Here is a 14,156-nt window from a genome sequence, read left to right on the forward strand (position 1 = left end):
AATGATTTGAATGTTGCAAATACATCACTTTTGTCCACTAGAAAGAATACCCATGTGTATCTAGTGTAGTCATCCACTATCATAAAGCCATATTTATTTTCACCGATACTAGTGTATTGTGTTGGCCTAAACAAATCTATGTGCAATAACTCAAATGCTTTACTAGTGCTCATCATGCTTTTCTTAGGATGGGTGTTTCCAACTTGTTTGCCGGCTTGACAAGAGCTACAAAGTTTATCCTTCTCAAACACAACATCTTTCAAGACTCTAACCAAGTCATGCTTAACTAATCTATTTGTCGGATACCAGAAAAAGGGGTACCCCAAGCAAAGACCGAAAAACTGCTTAAACCCTAAAAAGCAAGAACCAGTAGAACAAACAAGGTCTCGGCCAAAATCTTCGATTCACCCAAGGCCCCCTCACCGAGGCCCCCTCGCCAAGGCCTCAGAGGAAGCAACGAATCTCCGATTCGCCCGAGGCCCCCTCGCCGAGGCCTCAGAAGAAGTACCGATTCTCTGATTCGCGTGAGGCTGGCTCGGCACCAGGCCCGTGACCACCGCTTTGACCAAACTGCTTCGGCTGAACATCACGTCCCATCAAAGCGCTCGACTACTCCGACAACCGCACGATGGCATAGTACAGCGAAGTGGCCGACTATATGTCAGTCGTGTCAACACCCTGCCATCTGCGACGGGACGAAGCAGGGGTTACCGACCACTGTGCTGCCTAACTCCTGCACCAAGGATAATGCAACGTGGTAAGTCAGGGCTGGGTCCCTGTAACCTTGGAATTAGCATACCAACCGCTCCATCTCGCTTGAGACCCCTCAGCAAGGCCTCGGACTCACTGATCCCGCTCCATCTCGCCTGAGACCCCTCGGCAAGGCCTCGAACTCACTGATCCCGGTCCGTCTCGCCCGAGACCCTCCAGAGGGGCCTCGGACAAACTGTTCGTGCTCTGCCTCGCCCGAGGCCGGGCTCCTCCCGCAACCTCGTCATCTCCACCTCAAACATCTCTCTAGCAAGTTGTCGCATCCAATTAATGCGCCCAGCTGCACCCACTACATAAGCCATGATCAGCAGTGCACTACTATAGGAGCGACAGGGCAATGGTCAAATCTCCTTTTTACCATCCCTGGCTGACAATACAGGCACCATACCCTATAGATGCACGTCCCGCACTGTTCCACCTAAATCAACTACGAGATGGCCGCCGAGACCCCCACATTGTCGCTTCTAAAGGCCTCTGCACAGCGGGCCTCGGCACGACCAGCTATAGCAGCCGCCAGGCCTCGGCACTTCACAAGTCAACAAATCCATAGGAGCGCAGCATGTTGCCTGCCTGACCATACTGACCAGACTTCTACGGGAACTCCCATGATGACACACTACCCTAGGAGTAGAGTACGTCATCAAATAGTCCCTTAAAAGCTCTACGTATAGCTCTCTCGTGTACGCTGGCTTCCCCTTTCGGCTATAAAAGGAGGTAGCCAGTACCGTTTAGGGGGGGACAGACCAAATTGGCTCATGAATGCCCACACAAGTAACGCACCTCACTCTGTGATTCAGATTTCCCCTCGCGGAGACCCGGGACGAACTCCCTCTCTCACCTAGCTTGTAACCCCCTACTACAAGCACCCCGGTGCGAGGAATATAAGAACACTCTCTCAGACTAGACGTAGGGCATCCATTGCCTGAACCAGTATAAACCTTGTGATTTTTTGCACCACTATCCAGAATCAGGAGCACGCAGCACAAATTCACTCATTGGTTGAGGACCCCCGGTCCAAAATAATGACAGTTGGCGCACCAGGTAGGGGCCTCTACGTGTTAGCTTAGTCGTCCCAGCAGATTCTGGATGGTAGATCCCATGCGACCGCTGCATCTCGGGATGATCGTCTGGTTCGGGAGCCTAGAATTCATGTCTCTAGGGCACGAGTATGACATGGTACTCCTCTCACCCAGAGCACCATCGACCGACGACGACGTCACGCACCGGCAGCCCACGCGCGAATGGCGCCCGGGCCGCCACTCCGGTCAAGCTCGCCAAGCGCAACGCGAACAGGGCCACACCAATGCCACATGAGTTTAGGGCAACGCTCCGCGCTCCGCCGATGTCTCGCGCCCGGCTGCTGGTACAGAGTCCTTGCACGGGGACCTATCCGGATTAAGCCTTGATGGGGGAAAAACACCGGTGGCGCATGGCGTCACCCCATCATCAGGCTCTATCCTGTCTCCTCCCGAGGAGCCAGCTCTGGCAGAGCAGGGCCCGGCGACGGCACCATCCCCGTACTCTTTCGGGCTGACCAACGCCGCCGCCTCCTACGCCATCGCTCTCGTCTCCATTCATCAACGTCATGCTCTTGACCCCATTACCACAACTCCAATCCACGCCCACACTGACTCCTCAGAGGAGGATGAAGCGTGGGCCGGAGCAGACTTCACCGGGCTTCACGACCCCAAGGCGATGCGCTGCTTCATGGTCGCAAGCGACTACTGCTTTGGCTACTCCGACTCCAACAATGAGGACACTCACGACCCAACTCATGAGTGTTTCCAAATCGAGCTCAGAATGCCGAGCACGGGCAACGAAGGTGGAGCGGCAGCCAACGCCACGCCGCCACGCAGAGGGTCCCCGCCAGCGCTAGTGGGTGTCCCCACCCCCAATGAACTTCGATGCCTAGACCTGGAGCAGCTCCATGAGCTTCAGGCCAAGGTCGAGCAAGACCGACTCCTCCTGCAACAGCTCTGAGCCACCCTCGAGCAAGAGCAGCAGGGTTGCGGTGATGGCGGAGCGGCCCAACGGAGAGCTGGCGACGTCCACCGCTGCATCATTAACGACGAGGGGAGTGAGTAGCCCCCAGTCTTCAACCGCGCTAGCCAAAACATCGCGGCAGCGGCAATGCTAGTCAGAGCGATGCCTGAGCCCTCTACCACGGTGGGACGATGGGTCTGTGGCAAGCTCTAGGAGCTTCTTGAGACCGCCACGGTACAGCAAGCCAAAAGCTCCGCATCTCAATGGCACGGGGACACCCCAAAATAGCCCTCGGTGCATGACCGTCTTAGGGCTCCCTCAGTGCACGACCACCTCAAGGCTCCCTCGGTTCACGACCGCCTCGACGATCGACGTGAGGCGCAAGATGACCACAACGTGGTCAAAAGGTGATGGCGCCGCGACCGTGATGGGGCCACTCGAGGCTACCAGGTGCACCGAGGCAGCCGCTACGATAGTGGGGAGGACCGCAGTTGCTCTCCCAGGCCACCTGGCCCTCGGGTCTTTAGCAAGGCCATCCACAGCGCCCACTTCCCAGCCCGGTTTCGACAACCGACCAACCTCTCGAAGTACAGCGGTGAGACCAACCCCGAACTATGGCTGGCCGACTACCGCCTGGTGTGTCAGCTAGGCGGCACGGACGATGACCTGCTCATCATCCGCAACCTTCCCTTGTTCCTATCAGACTCAGCGCGAGCCTGGCTCAAACACCTTCCCCCCATGCAGATCCACGACTGGCAAGACTTGGTAAAGGTCTTCGTCAGAAATTTCTAGGGCACGTACGCATGCCCAGGGAATTCCTGGGACCTCAAGAGTTGTCGCCAGAAGCCAGATGAGTCCCTCTGAGACTTTATCCGGTGATTCTCCAAACAATGCACTGAGCTGCCTAGCGTCGGTGACTCAGAGATTGTCCAGGCGTTCCTCTCCAACACAACCTGCCGTGACCTGGTCTAGGAGTTGGGCCGAAGTGTGCCAACCACGGCATCGGCACTCCTCGACATCACCACCAGTTTCGCCTCAGGCGAAGAGGCCATTGGGGCCATCTTCCCCAACAACAATGCCAAAGGGAGGCAGAGTGACGAGACCCCTGAGGCCTCGACATCTCGCCCCACCCAGAAGAAGAAAAAAGGTCGTTAGGGGAAGCAGGAGGCCCTTGAGGCCGGTCTCGTCACGGCCGCGGACCGCAAGAACCCCTGAGGCTTAGGGCTCTTCGATGACATGCTCAAGAAGCCCTGCCCTTACCATCAGGGCCCGGTGAAGCACACCCTCGAGGAGTGCACCATGCTTCGGCGTTACTATGCCAAGCTCGGACTCCCCAACGACGACACCAAGAAAAGGGGCGCGGGTGGCAGGGAAGACGACAAGAACGATGGGTTCCCCGAGGTTCAAAATGCCTTCATGATCTTCGGCGGACCTTCAGCATGCCTCACAGCGTGTCAGCGGAAGAAGGAACGCCGAGAGGTCTTCTCGGTTGAGGTAGCCACCCCCTAGTACCTCCACTGGTCTCGAGAGGCAATCACCTTCGACTGAAAGGACCATCCCGATTATGTCCCGAACCCCGAGCAGTACCCACTTGTCGTCGACCCAATCATCGGCAACACCCGGCTTACCAAGGTGCTGATGGATGGAGGCAGCGGCCTCAACATCCTCTACGCCAACACCTTAGAACTCCTGGAGCTCGACCGGTCATGGCTCCGAGTCGACGCCGTGCCCTTCCACAGCATCATGCTAAGGAAGCGCACATGACTCCTTGGACGCATTGACTTGACCGTCTGCTTTGGTACCCCCTCCAACTACCGCAAGGAGGTTCTTACCTTCAAGGTGGTAGGGTTCAAAGGAACATACCATGCCATTCTGGGGCGCCCGTGCTATGCCAAGTTCATGGCGATCCCCAACTACACCTACCTCAAGCTCAAGATGCCGAGCCCAAACAGTGTCATCACTGTTGGGTCCACGTACGAGCATGCATACGACTGTGACATCGAATGCGTCGAGTACGCCGAGGCTGTCATTGAGGCTGAGACCCTCATCGTCAACCTCGAACAGCTCGACAGTGAAGCACCCCACTCCAAGCGCTGAGCTAGGACCTTCGAGCCAGCAGAGGCCATCAAGCTCATCCCGGTCAACCCCACCTGCTCCAGCGACCGAGCACTAAGGATCAACGCCACCCTCGATAACAAATAGGAGGTTGTGCTCATCAACTTTCTCTGTGCAAACGTCAATATTTTCATGTGGAGCCCCTCGGACATGCCAGGCATACCGAGGGAGGTCGCCGAGCATGCCTTGAACATTCGGGCCAGCTCTAGACCAGTGAAACAGCGCCTACGCCGATTCGACGAGGAAAAGCGTAGGGCCATCGGCGAGGAGGTGCAGAAGCTTTTAGCGGCCGGATTCATCAAGAAAGTGTCCCACCCAGAGTGGTTAGCTAATCCTGTATTAGTTAAAAAGAAAAATGGAAAGTGGAGGATGTGTGTAGACTACACCGGTCTAAACAAGGCATGTCTAAAAGTTCCATTTCCATTACCTCGAATCGACCAAATCGTCGACTCCACTGCAGGATGCGAGACCCTGTCTTTCCTTGATGCGTATTCTGGTTACCATCAGATCAAGATGAAAGAGTCCAACTAGCTCGCAACTTCCTTCATCACCCCATTTGGCCTATACTGCTATACGACTATGCCATTTGGCCTCAGAAATGCAGGGGCCACGTACCAGTGGTGCATGACCCAGGCCTTTGGCAAGCACATCGGGCGAACCGTCGAGGCCTATGTGGACGACATCGTAGTCAAGTCCAAGCAGGCCGGTGACCTCGTCAAGGACCTGGAGATAGCCTTCGAATGCCTCAGGGAAAATGGCATCAAGCTCAACCCCAAGAAGTGCGTCTTTGGGGTCCCCCGAGGCATGCTCTTAGGGTTCATAGTCTCGGAGCGCGGCATCGAGGCTAACCCAAAGAAGGTCTCAGCCGTGACCAACATGGGACGGATCTAGGACATCAAGGGAGTGCAGAGGGTTACGGGATGTCTTGCGGCCCTGAGTTGCTTCATCTCACACCTTGGCGAAAAAGGTCTGCCTCTGTACCGCCTCTTGAGAAAATCCGAACGCTTTTCTTGGAACCCTGAGGCCGAAGAATCCCTCACCAAACTCAAGGAACTGCTCACCAATCCTCCTGTCCTAGTGCCACCAACTGAAGGCAAAGTCCTCTTACTCTACGCTGCCACAACAACCCAAGTGGTCAGCGCGGCCGTAGTGGTCGAGAGGCAGGAAGAAGGGCACGCTCTACCCGTCCAACGACCTGTTTACTTCATCAGCGAGGTGCTATCCGAGACCAAGACGCGCTACCCCCACATCCAGAAGCTAATCTATGCCATAATCTTGGCTCGACGCAAGCTGTGTCACTACTTCGAATCCTACCCAGTTACCATGGTGACATCTTTCCCCTTGGGAGAGATAGTCCATAACCAGGAGGCCTCGGGTAGGATTGCCAAGTGGGCCGTGGAGCTCATGGGGGAAGCCCTATCTTTCGCACCCCAAAAAGCCATTAAGTCTCAGGTCTTGGCCGATTTTGTGGCAGAATGGACCGATACCCAACTACCGCCTACTCAAGCCTAGGTAGAATACTAGACCATGTACTTCGACGGGTCTCTAATGAAGACCGGGGCAGGCATGGGTCTGCTCTTCATTTCACCCCTCGGAGTACATATGTGCTACGTAATCCGACTCTACTTCGCCACTTCTAACAGCATGGCCAAATACGAGGCCCTCGTCAACGGCCTGCAGATCGCCATTGAACTTGGGGCACGGCATCTCGACGTTCGAGGAGATTCATAGCTCATCATCAACCAAGTAATGAAGGAGTCAAACTGCCATGACCCCAAGATGGAGGCATACTACACGATGGTACGCAGCCTAGAGGACAAGTTTGATGGCCTTGAACTCAACCACGTCGCACGAAAGTTCAACGAGGCCGTGGACAAGCTGGCAAAGATGGCGTCGGCAAGGACCTTGATCCCCCCGAACGTCTTCGCCAGAGACCTCCACAAGCCTTCCATCAACTACGTATCAACGGCAGAGGCAGGTCCCCCAGCTGAGCCCACTGCAGGGCCCAAGGCCCCCTCTGTCATCAAGATCTCTGCTGCCAAGCCCGAGGCCATGGCAATCGATGCAGAACCTCCCATGGGTGACCAAGGCATGGACTGGCGAGTCCCGTTCCTTGATCGCCTCATTTGAGGAGAACTTCTTACTGATAGGACCGAGGCCCGATGGCTTGCACGACGAGCCAAGTCCTGCGTCCTCTGCAACGGCGAGTTGTATAGGCGTAGCCCATTCGGTATTCTCCAACGATGCATCACCACCGAGGCTGGCCAATCCCTAGTTTGGGACTTGCATGCGGGAGCCTGTGGGCACCACGCGGCACCTCGGGCGCTCATAGGAAACACCTTCCACCAAGGTTTCTACTGGCCAACAGCGGTGACCGATGCCACGAAGCTAGTACGCTCCTACGAGGGATGCCAGTACTACGCTCGATAGACACACCTCCTGACCCAAGCCCTCCAAACCATCCCCATTACATGGCCATTCGCCATGTGGGGACTGGACATGGTTGGGCCTCTACAAAAGGCACCCAGGGGCTATACCCATCTGCTAGTAGCCATCGACAAATTCTCTAAGTGGATCGAGGCTCATCTAATCACCCAAATCAAATCCGAGCAAGCGGTGCTGTTCTTTATAGATATCATCCATAGGTTCGGAATCCCAAATACCATCATCACCGACAATGGGACGCAATTCACCGGCCACAAATTCCTGACGTTCTACGACGACCACCACATCCGTGTGGCCTGGTCAGCCGTAGGACATCCCAGGATGAACGACCAAGTAGAACGTGCAAATGGCATGATCCTACAAGGTCTCAAACCTAGAATATACAACCGGTTGAGGAAATTCGGCAAGAAATGGCTTACCGAACTCCCGTCGGTCATCTAGAGCCTAAGGAATACACGAAGCCGAGCCACGGGGTTCACACCATTCTTCCTGGTCTATGATGCTGAGGCTATCCTCCCCACCGACTTGGAGTACGATTCCCCGAGGCTACAGGCCTACAGCGAGCAAAGCAGCCGCACTACCCGTGAGGACGCCCTCGACCAACTAGAGGAAGCCCAAGATGTCGCACTACTACACTCAGCTAAATACCAGCAAGCCCTACGATGCTACCAAGCCTGGCGCATTCGGAGCCGAGGCCTGAAGGTAGGCGACCTGGTGCTGAGGCTAAGGCAGAGCAGTAAGGGCCGCCACAAGCTGACCCCGCCATGGGAAGGACCGTACATCGTCGCCCAAGTACTGAAGCCCAGAACCTACAAGCTAGCCAACGAGAAGGGCAAAATCTTCACCAACGCTTGGAACATGGAACAGCTACGTCGTTTCTACCCTTAAATTTCCAAACGTTATTTACATTGTTTCTCGAAATACAATAAAGAAGCGTTCTTTAGTTGTTATAGTCTTTTGAGGAACCCCCCTTATAGATAGGTCAATTGTATGAAACCTGAGGACCGAAAGATCATCCCAAAGGCAAAAGGTCGGCCGAGCCATGAGAACGGCCTATGCCCCTAGGCTACGGCAGCTCCCTCGCCACCTTTTCACCCAAGGGATAGCTTAGGCTCCAAGGAAGTTCTTTGCAAAAAGATATCTATCGATAGGGGCTCGATGTCACAATAACGCTATAAGGGAGACTCGGCTCTACCTCTGCAAAGCTGAGCCTCCCTCGGGGGCTATAAGGGGGGAAACCCCCCTAAGTCCCGGACACTGTTTTTTAACCATCTTTCAAAAATTTCTACGCCAAACTCTCTCGTGCTCCGACAGGACCATCGCAAAAAACCTAAGGACCAAAAGCTTGTCTTGAGGCCAAAGGGCCCATCAAGCCATGAGAATGGCCTACGCCTCTAGGCTACGGCAACTCCCTCGCCACCCTTCGCCAAGGGACGGCTTACGCTCCGAGGAAGTTTTTTGCGTGTGTCCAAGAATGAGACAGAGGGTACAGGCTCGGAAATAGAACAGAAAACGGTTAAAAAATGCACACGCGCAAATACTTTAAAGGCCTCAATGACCACAAAATGTCACGATATGACAATTAACCCAATCTGATTACATGGGCACTTTTGGCCTAGGTCAAAGCTCAAGGATCGGCGCCTGGCGCGGGAGGGACCACCTCTTCTTCAAACAGATGGGCCAGCACCGTGCCAGGTGCCTCGGCCGCCTCCATCAGCTTCGCGACTTCTGCGTTGGCCTCCTCATTATCTTCCGGCAAGACATAGCCATCGCTGACAGCCTCAAGGTTGACGGTGTAGTGCGAAGAGACAATGGCTAGGGCGTGCTTGACACCTATGTGCAACGCCCCCTGGAGTCACTCATCGATGCGGCCGCTCAACGTAGTCAGGCGGCTCCTAAGGGAGTCGGCTGATTCGACCCCCTCAACCTCCAGAGCCTCATAGGCGGTATGGGCGGTGCTGCGCAGCGCCTCGTGCTCCCGGACCTCAACGTCCAGCACCGCTTGCATTGCGACGGAGGCCTCGGCTGCCTGGGAGAACTCTGTCTCCAAATCTATGACACAACAAGGAGTCAGAAGTCAAACGCAAACCAGAGCAAATGGAACAAGGGGCGCGGCTCGGTAGAACTTACCCTCGGCTTTTTTCTTCTAGTCTAAAGCCTCGACTCGAGAGGCCTCGGCCGCCTTGGTAGCCTCTGCCAAAGTGACTTTCGTCAGCTGGTGTTCACTCTGCTCCGCACCCAGCTGCCCAGCGGTGGCCTTGGCAGAGGCCATCGCTTCTTAGGCCCAGGACCTAAAGGAGTCCTGCTCCTCCTCCAGCTCCTTAATCTTCGCCACCAAAGGGGCAGACTGCTCCTTAGCCGTGGCCACCTCGGCCTAAAGGTCAGCATAGCGAAGGTGGAGGTCCACCACTTCCACACTCCGTGCCAACAAGAGCCCCTGGGCATCGGCAAGTAGGCCCTTCTACTGCTAGAGCTGGTCCCAGATGTCCCTCTCCCTTCGTAGGAACACCGATTTCCCAAGGGACCGGGTCTCGAGCTCCTAAAAAGGCAAAAAATGCACGTCAAATGCTGCGATGGGGCTCAGAGAGAAAACAACGCGGCACGAAAGAGGAAAGTACTTACCTGGGTAACACCAGGCAAGTCCCCTTCCATAATAGACATCGCTGTCTGCAGCAACTGCATTGCCAGTTGGTGGTACTGCTCGAGGGTGTCCCATCGCCCCCTCCGCAACATCTTCAAGGGCGAACATGGGCTCCCCCTTAGGGTCGGCCCGGTCCCGCCAGAAAACACACAGGAAGTTCCATCCGCGGGGCTCAGGTCGGACCCGGATAAGGACCGAACTCCCCTCAGCGGGAGCCAGTACTGGCTGCTCCGCGGTACTGGCCGCCTCGACGTCCGCCGCCTCCTTCCTATGAGAGGAATCATCAGATGGGATCGCTTGAACTAGGGGCGGTGCCAAAACTTGCCCTGTCTCCATCTCCACCACCTCGGCCTCGATAGAACCAAGGCCTCTGGCCTCCGCCATCTCTACCTCGATGACCCCCACGTACACCACCATGTCTTCGGAAATCTTGGGAGCTCCGGCCTCACCCTCAATGGCCTCAGCAAGGGTGGATGCCTCGGCCTCATTCACCCCGAGACCCACAACACCGCGGGGCGTGGGCTCCTCCTCCCCCACTCATTCCGTGGCCGCCTCGGTGCCCTTTTCTTGGGCAGCCAGTTCCTCCAGGATGGCCTCGCCTGACGCCGCGCCACCCTACACGCCAACCTATGCCTCCTCTGCCTAATGGGCGGTGGAGCTGATGTCCACCTTGAGCGCCTTATGGGGCGCCAAGGCAGGTTCCTCTACCCGATGCTTCAAGCTGAACGCAAAGACACCCCCAAAGTCAGCATACAACCAAGGGGCGAGCAGGGAATACTACAAACTCCACCAAAAAAATAATAATACACTTACGGCAAACAGGGACACAACCGCTTATGTACGACATCCCTCCTCTTCAACGGTGGCGGTGGCGGCGGTGGCACGGCCTCTGTATCCACCGGTACCAGCTGGTCACCGCCGGACCCTAGCATCCCCTCAACCGTCCACAGAGATGGTTGAGGCGCCCCCGCCGTCGCTCGCCCTACTTCCACCGCCGAGCACACCGGGCTGATAGCCCACTTCCCCAACACCCGCGCCTCGGGCGTATCGTCCTCGACAACAAGATGAACATCTCCTAGAGACACCCCGGGCGCCACCTCCCTAACATCGGGGAGGTGGTCTAGGGTACCCTTCCCTGCCTCGCTCTCATCATCATCGCCCGAGGATTCCGACGACGACGGCATCGGCGACAACTCCACCGGGAGACCCTCAAGCTTCTGACACCGGCGACGTTCATCAAGCTTTTCACGCTCAAGGATCTTGCTCGTGCGCTTGGCCTCCTCAACATCCTTCCACTTCTTTTGCGCCTCGGCACGCGTCCGGTTCGCCGCTCGTCGAACCACGTCCTCTGGAATAGGCGGCGGGGAGGCTCGCACATCTCTCATCCCCTGTAGGAACGACGAAATAAGACAATGGACAAAAAAGACAAGGAGCAAGAAGGTCATGAAGGCCTCGACAACACCCAACTTACCAGTGAGATGTACCCCCACGACGGGCGCATCGGGAAAGGCATCAAATCGTCAAGCTTCACCTTCCCATCCACCGCCTCTCTCACCCGACGCAGGGTCTCATCGTTTGAAATGGCGAAGGTGGACATCTTGATACCTTCGATCGGATCGCTCGGGGTCATCTCAAACAGGCACCGCCGCCAAGCCATCAGCAGCAACACTCTCCAGTAATGAAAAGCCGCCATGACCATGGCCGCCATAAGGCCGCAGTCATGCAGCTTCCCCAGGGCCCTTAGGAGCGGTTCGAGCCTAGGCTGATCAACCTTGACAACATTGTAACCCCATTTCTCCGACTGACTCTCCACAATCTGCCCAGTATAAGGGGGAAACCCGCCATCATCATTGCGGAGGTAGAACCATCCGTTATGCCAGCCTCGGTTGGACGACGTGAGCTGAGCCGGGTTATAGAGGGACTGCCGGTCTTGGCGCACTTGGAGAGTGCAGCCGCCGGCCCTCAACGCCTTTCGAGTGCCCTTCGCGCTCGCTAGCTTGGTGGTGAAAACTACCCGAAACAAGTGGAGCCACAGCTCCCTGTGGGGAGCGATCCCCAGATACCCCTCGCAGACAGCGATGAAGATGGTCGCCTACGCGATGGAATTGGGGCTGAAGTTGTGAAGCTCCACACTGTAGTAGTGCGGGAGCGCCCGCATGAACTGGTCCACCGACAAACCAAGAACTCGCTCATGGAAAACAACGAAGCTCACCACGTAGCCGTCATGTGGCCTCGGCTCCGACTCACTCCTTGGAGCGATCCACTCTGGCCTATCAGGGTCGGTGATCAGGCAGAGAAGACTAGCATCGACAAGCGCCTACAGCATCTCCATCGACGCGTCGGAGCGACCCCAAGGATCCGCTCGGAGGATTCTGACGCCCGTCATCGGTGCAGTGGAGAACACAACTGCAACGGTAAGACGAACCCTCGACTACTCGCTCCCTCTTTCTCTCTTTTCCCCTCTCCCCACTTCTTCCCGGTGCTCTTCTCTGCTCTTAGCAAACGCTCGAAGGCAGAGAGGGCGATTGTGAGCGAAAAAGGTAAGGAGAGGTAGAGCCGCGGCTCGCCGTGTATTTATAGGGGAGAGGGTGAACGGCGAACGACGAAATCGGAAACTGGTGAGCGATGAAATCGGGGTGATGATTTTCTAGATCTAGCGCGATTAATGCAGATCCAGTAAAACTGCCCACGCATCCGTTTTTTTACTAACTACGCATAGTAATGTCCCGTCCGTAGATAGCGCAACAGAGTCTATCCGTAGCAATGGTAGGCGCCTTTTTCGCCCCCTGAGAAACCACCATGAAAGGCGTGCCTACCGTTGTCAGCCGATGGAAAGGGAATATCCCCCACGCGATTCCTTCCAGACCAAGGAACTAGGCATCGAGCCCATTACGGTCTAGAGGTTCGAAGGCTGGGCCCTTGAGGGTCTTGACAGCCGCCTTAGGACAACAGAGTCAGGGACAACTATGGGCGAGCTCATACATGGACGAGGCCTAGGCAAGCGATTACTTGGGATGCCCTATGTCATGTCTGAGACCAGCAGGAGTTCTCTAAAGGGGATCCCATCGTAGGGAGGCACCGAGCCCCTAGGGCCAATCGAACGGCCCTAGCACCCGCTAGAGAAGCCCTCTGGTACCTTTTTGGAGTGTGTCTCTGGATCACTAGCCGACCCCTATCGAATGGGGCATGGGCCTCCACTCGGACTTACCCGATAACAGCTCACCGGAAGTGTCACCGCTCACACCCACCAAGGGTAGCCTGGCATATTCCACCCCTCCTTCTGAGCGAAAAGGATGCGTGAGGGTCGCATAAAAAGCTAGGGGAACTCCTAAGCGCCCTCTCGCTCCATGCGGAGGCTCAGGGGCCCTTCCTACAACTTTGCCAAGACCCAGTGACCTAGGCTGACACGCGAGGGCTCGTCAAACAACCCCTCCTTCCGAGCGAAAAGGATGTGTGAGGGTCGTACAAAAAGCCAAGGGAACTCTTGATCGCACTCTCGCTTCGTATGGAGGCTTGGGAGCTCTTCCTGCAACTTTAACGAGACCCAGTGACCTAGGCTGACACGTGAAGGCTCAGCAAACAACCCCTCCTTCCGAGCGAAAAGGATGCGCGAGGGTTGCACAAAAAGCCAGGGGAACTCCTGACCGCCCTCTCGCTCCGTGCGGAGGCTTAGGGGCCCTTCCTACAACTTTGTTGAGACCTAGCGACCTAGGCTGACATGCGAGGGCTTAGCAAACAACCCCTCCTTCCGAGCAAAAAGGATGCGCGAGGGTCGCACAAAAAGCCAGGGGAACTCCTGATCGCCCTCTCGCTTCGTACGGAGGCTCAGGAGCTCTTCCTGCAACTTTGCCAAGACCTAGTGACCTAGGCAGACATGCGAAGGCTCGGCAAACAACCCCTCCTTCTGAGCGAAAAGGACGCGTGAGGGTTGCACAAAAAGCTAGGGGAACTCCTGACCGCCCTCTCGCTCCGTGCGGAGGCTCGGGGGCCCTTCCTGCAACTTTGTCGAGACCCAGTGACCTAGGCTGACACATGAGGGCTCGGCAAAGAACCCCTCCTTCCGAGTGAAAAGGATGCGTGAGGGTCGAACAAAAAGCTAGGGGAACTCCTGATCGCCCTCTCGCTTCATACGGAGGCTCGGGAGCTCTTCCTGCAACTTTGCCGAGACCCAGCGACCTAGGCTGACACGCGAAGGCTCGGC

General features: G+C 56.2%; 1 protein-coding gene across 1 annotated transcript; it reads left to right on the forward strand.

The window, feature by feature from the left end:
* Positions 1–6,648: 6,648 nt before the first annotated feature.
* LOC136468471 (uncharacterized) lies at positions 6,649–6,999 on the forward strand. Its single transcript, XM_066467036.1, has one exon. It carries the CDS (start codon positions 6,649–6,651, stop codon positions 6,997–6,999), a length of 351 nt encoding a protein of 116 aa, XP_066323133.1.
* Positions 7,000–14,156: the final 7,157 nt, after the last annotated feature.

Source organism: Miscanthus floridulus, chromosome 1, assembly GCF_019320115.1.
Source record: "Miscanthus floridulus cultivar M001 chromosome 1, ASM1932011v1, whole genome shotgun sequence".
Lineage (NCBI taxonomy): Eukaryota > Viridiplantae > Streptophyta > Magnoliopsida > Poales > Poaceae > Miscanthus > Miscanthus floridulus.

Bases quoted from the DNA above. Each gene is read 5' to 3' on its own strand.
- LOC136468471 (XM_066467036.1), top strand. From the start codon at position 6,649: ATGGAGGCATACTACACGATGGTACGCAGCCTAGAGGACAAGTTTGAT.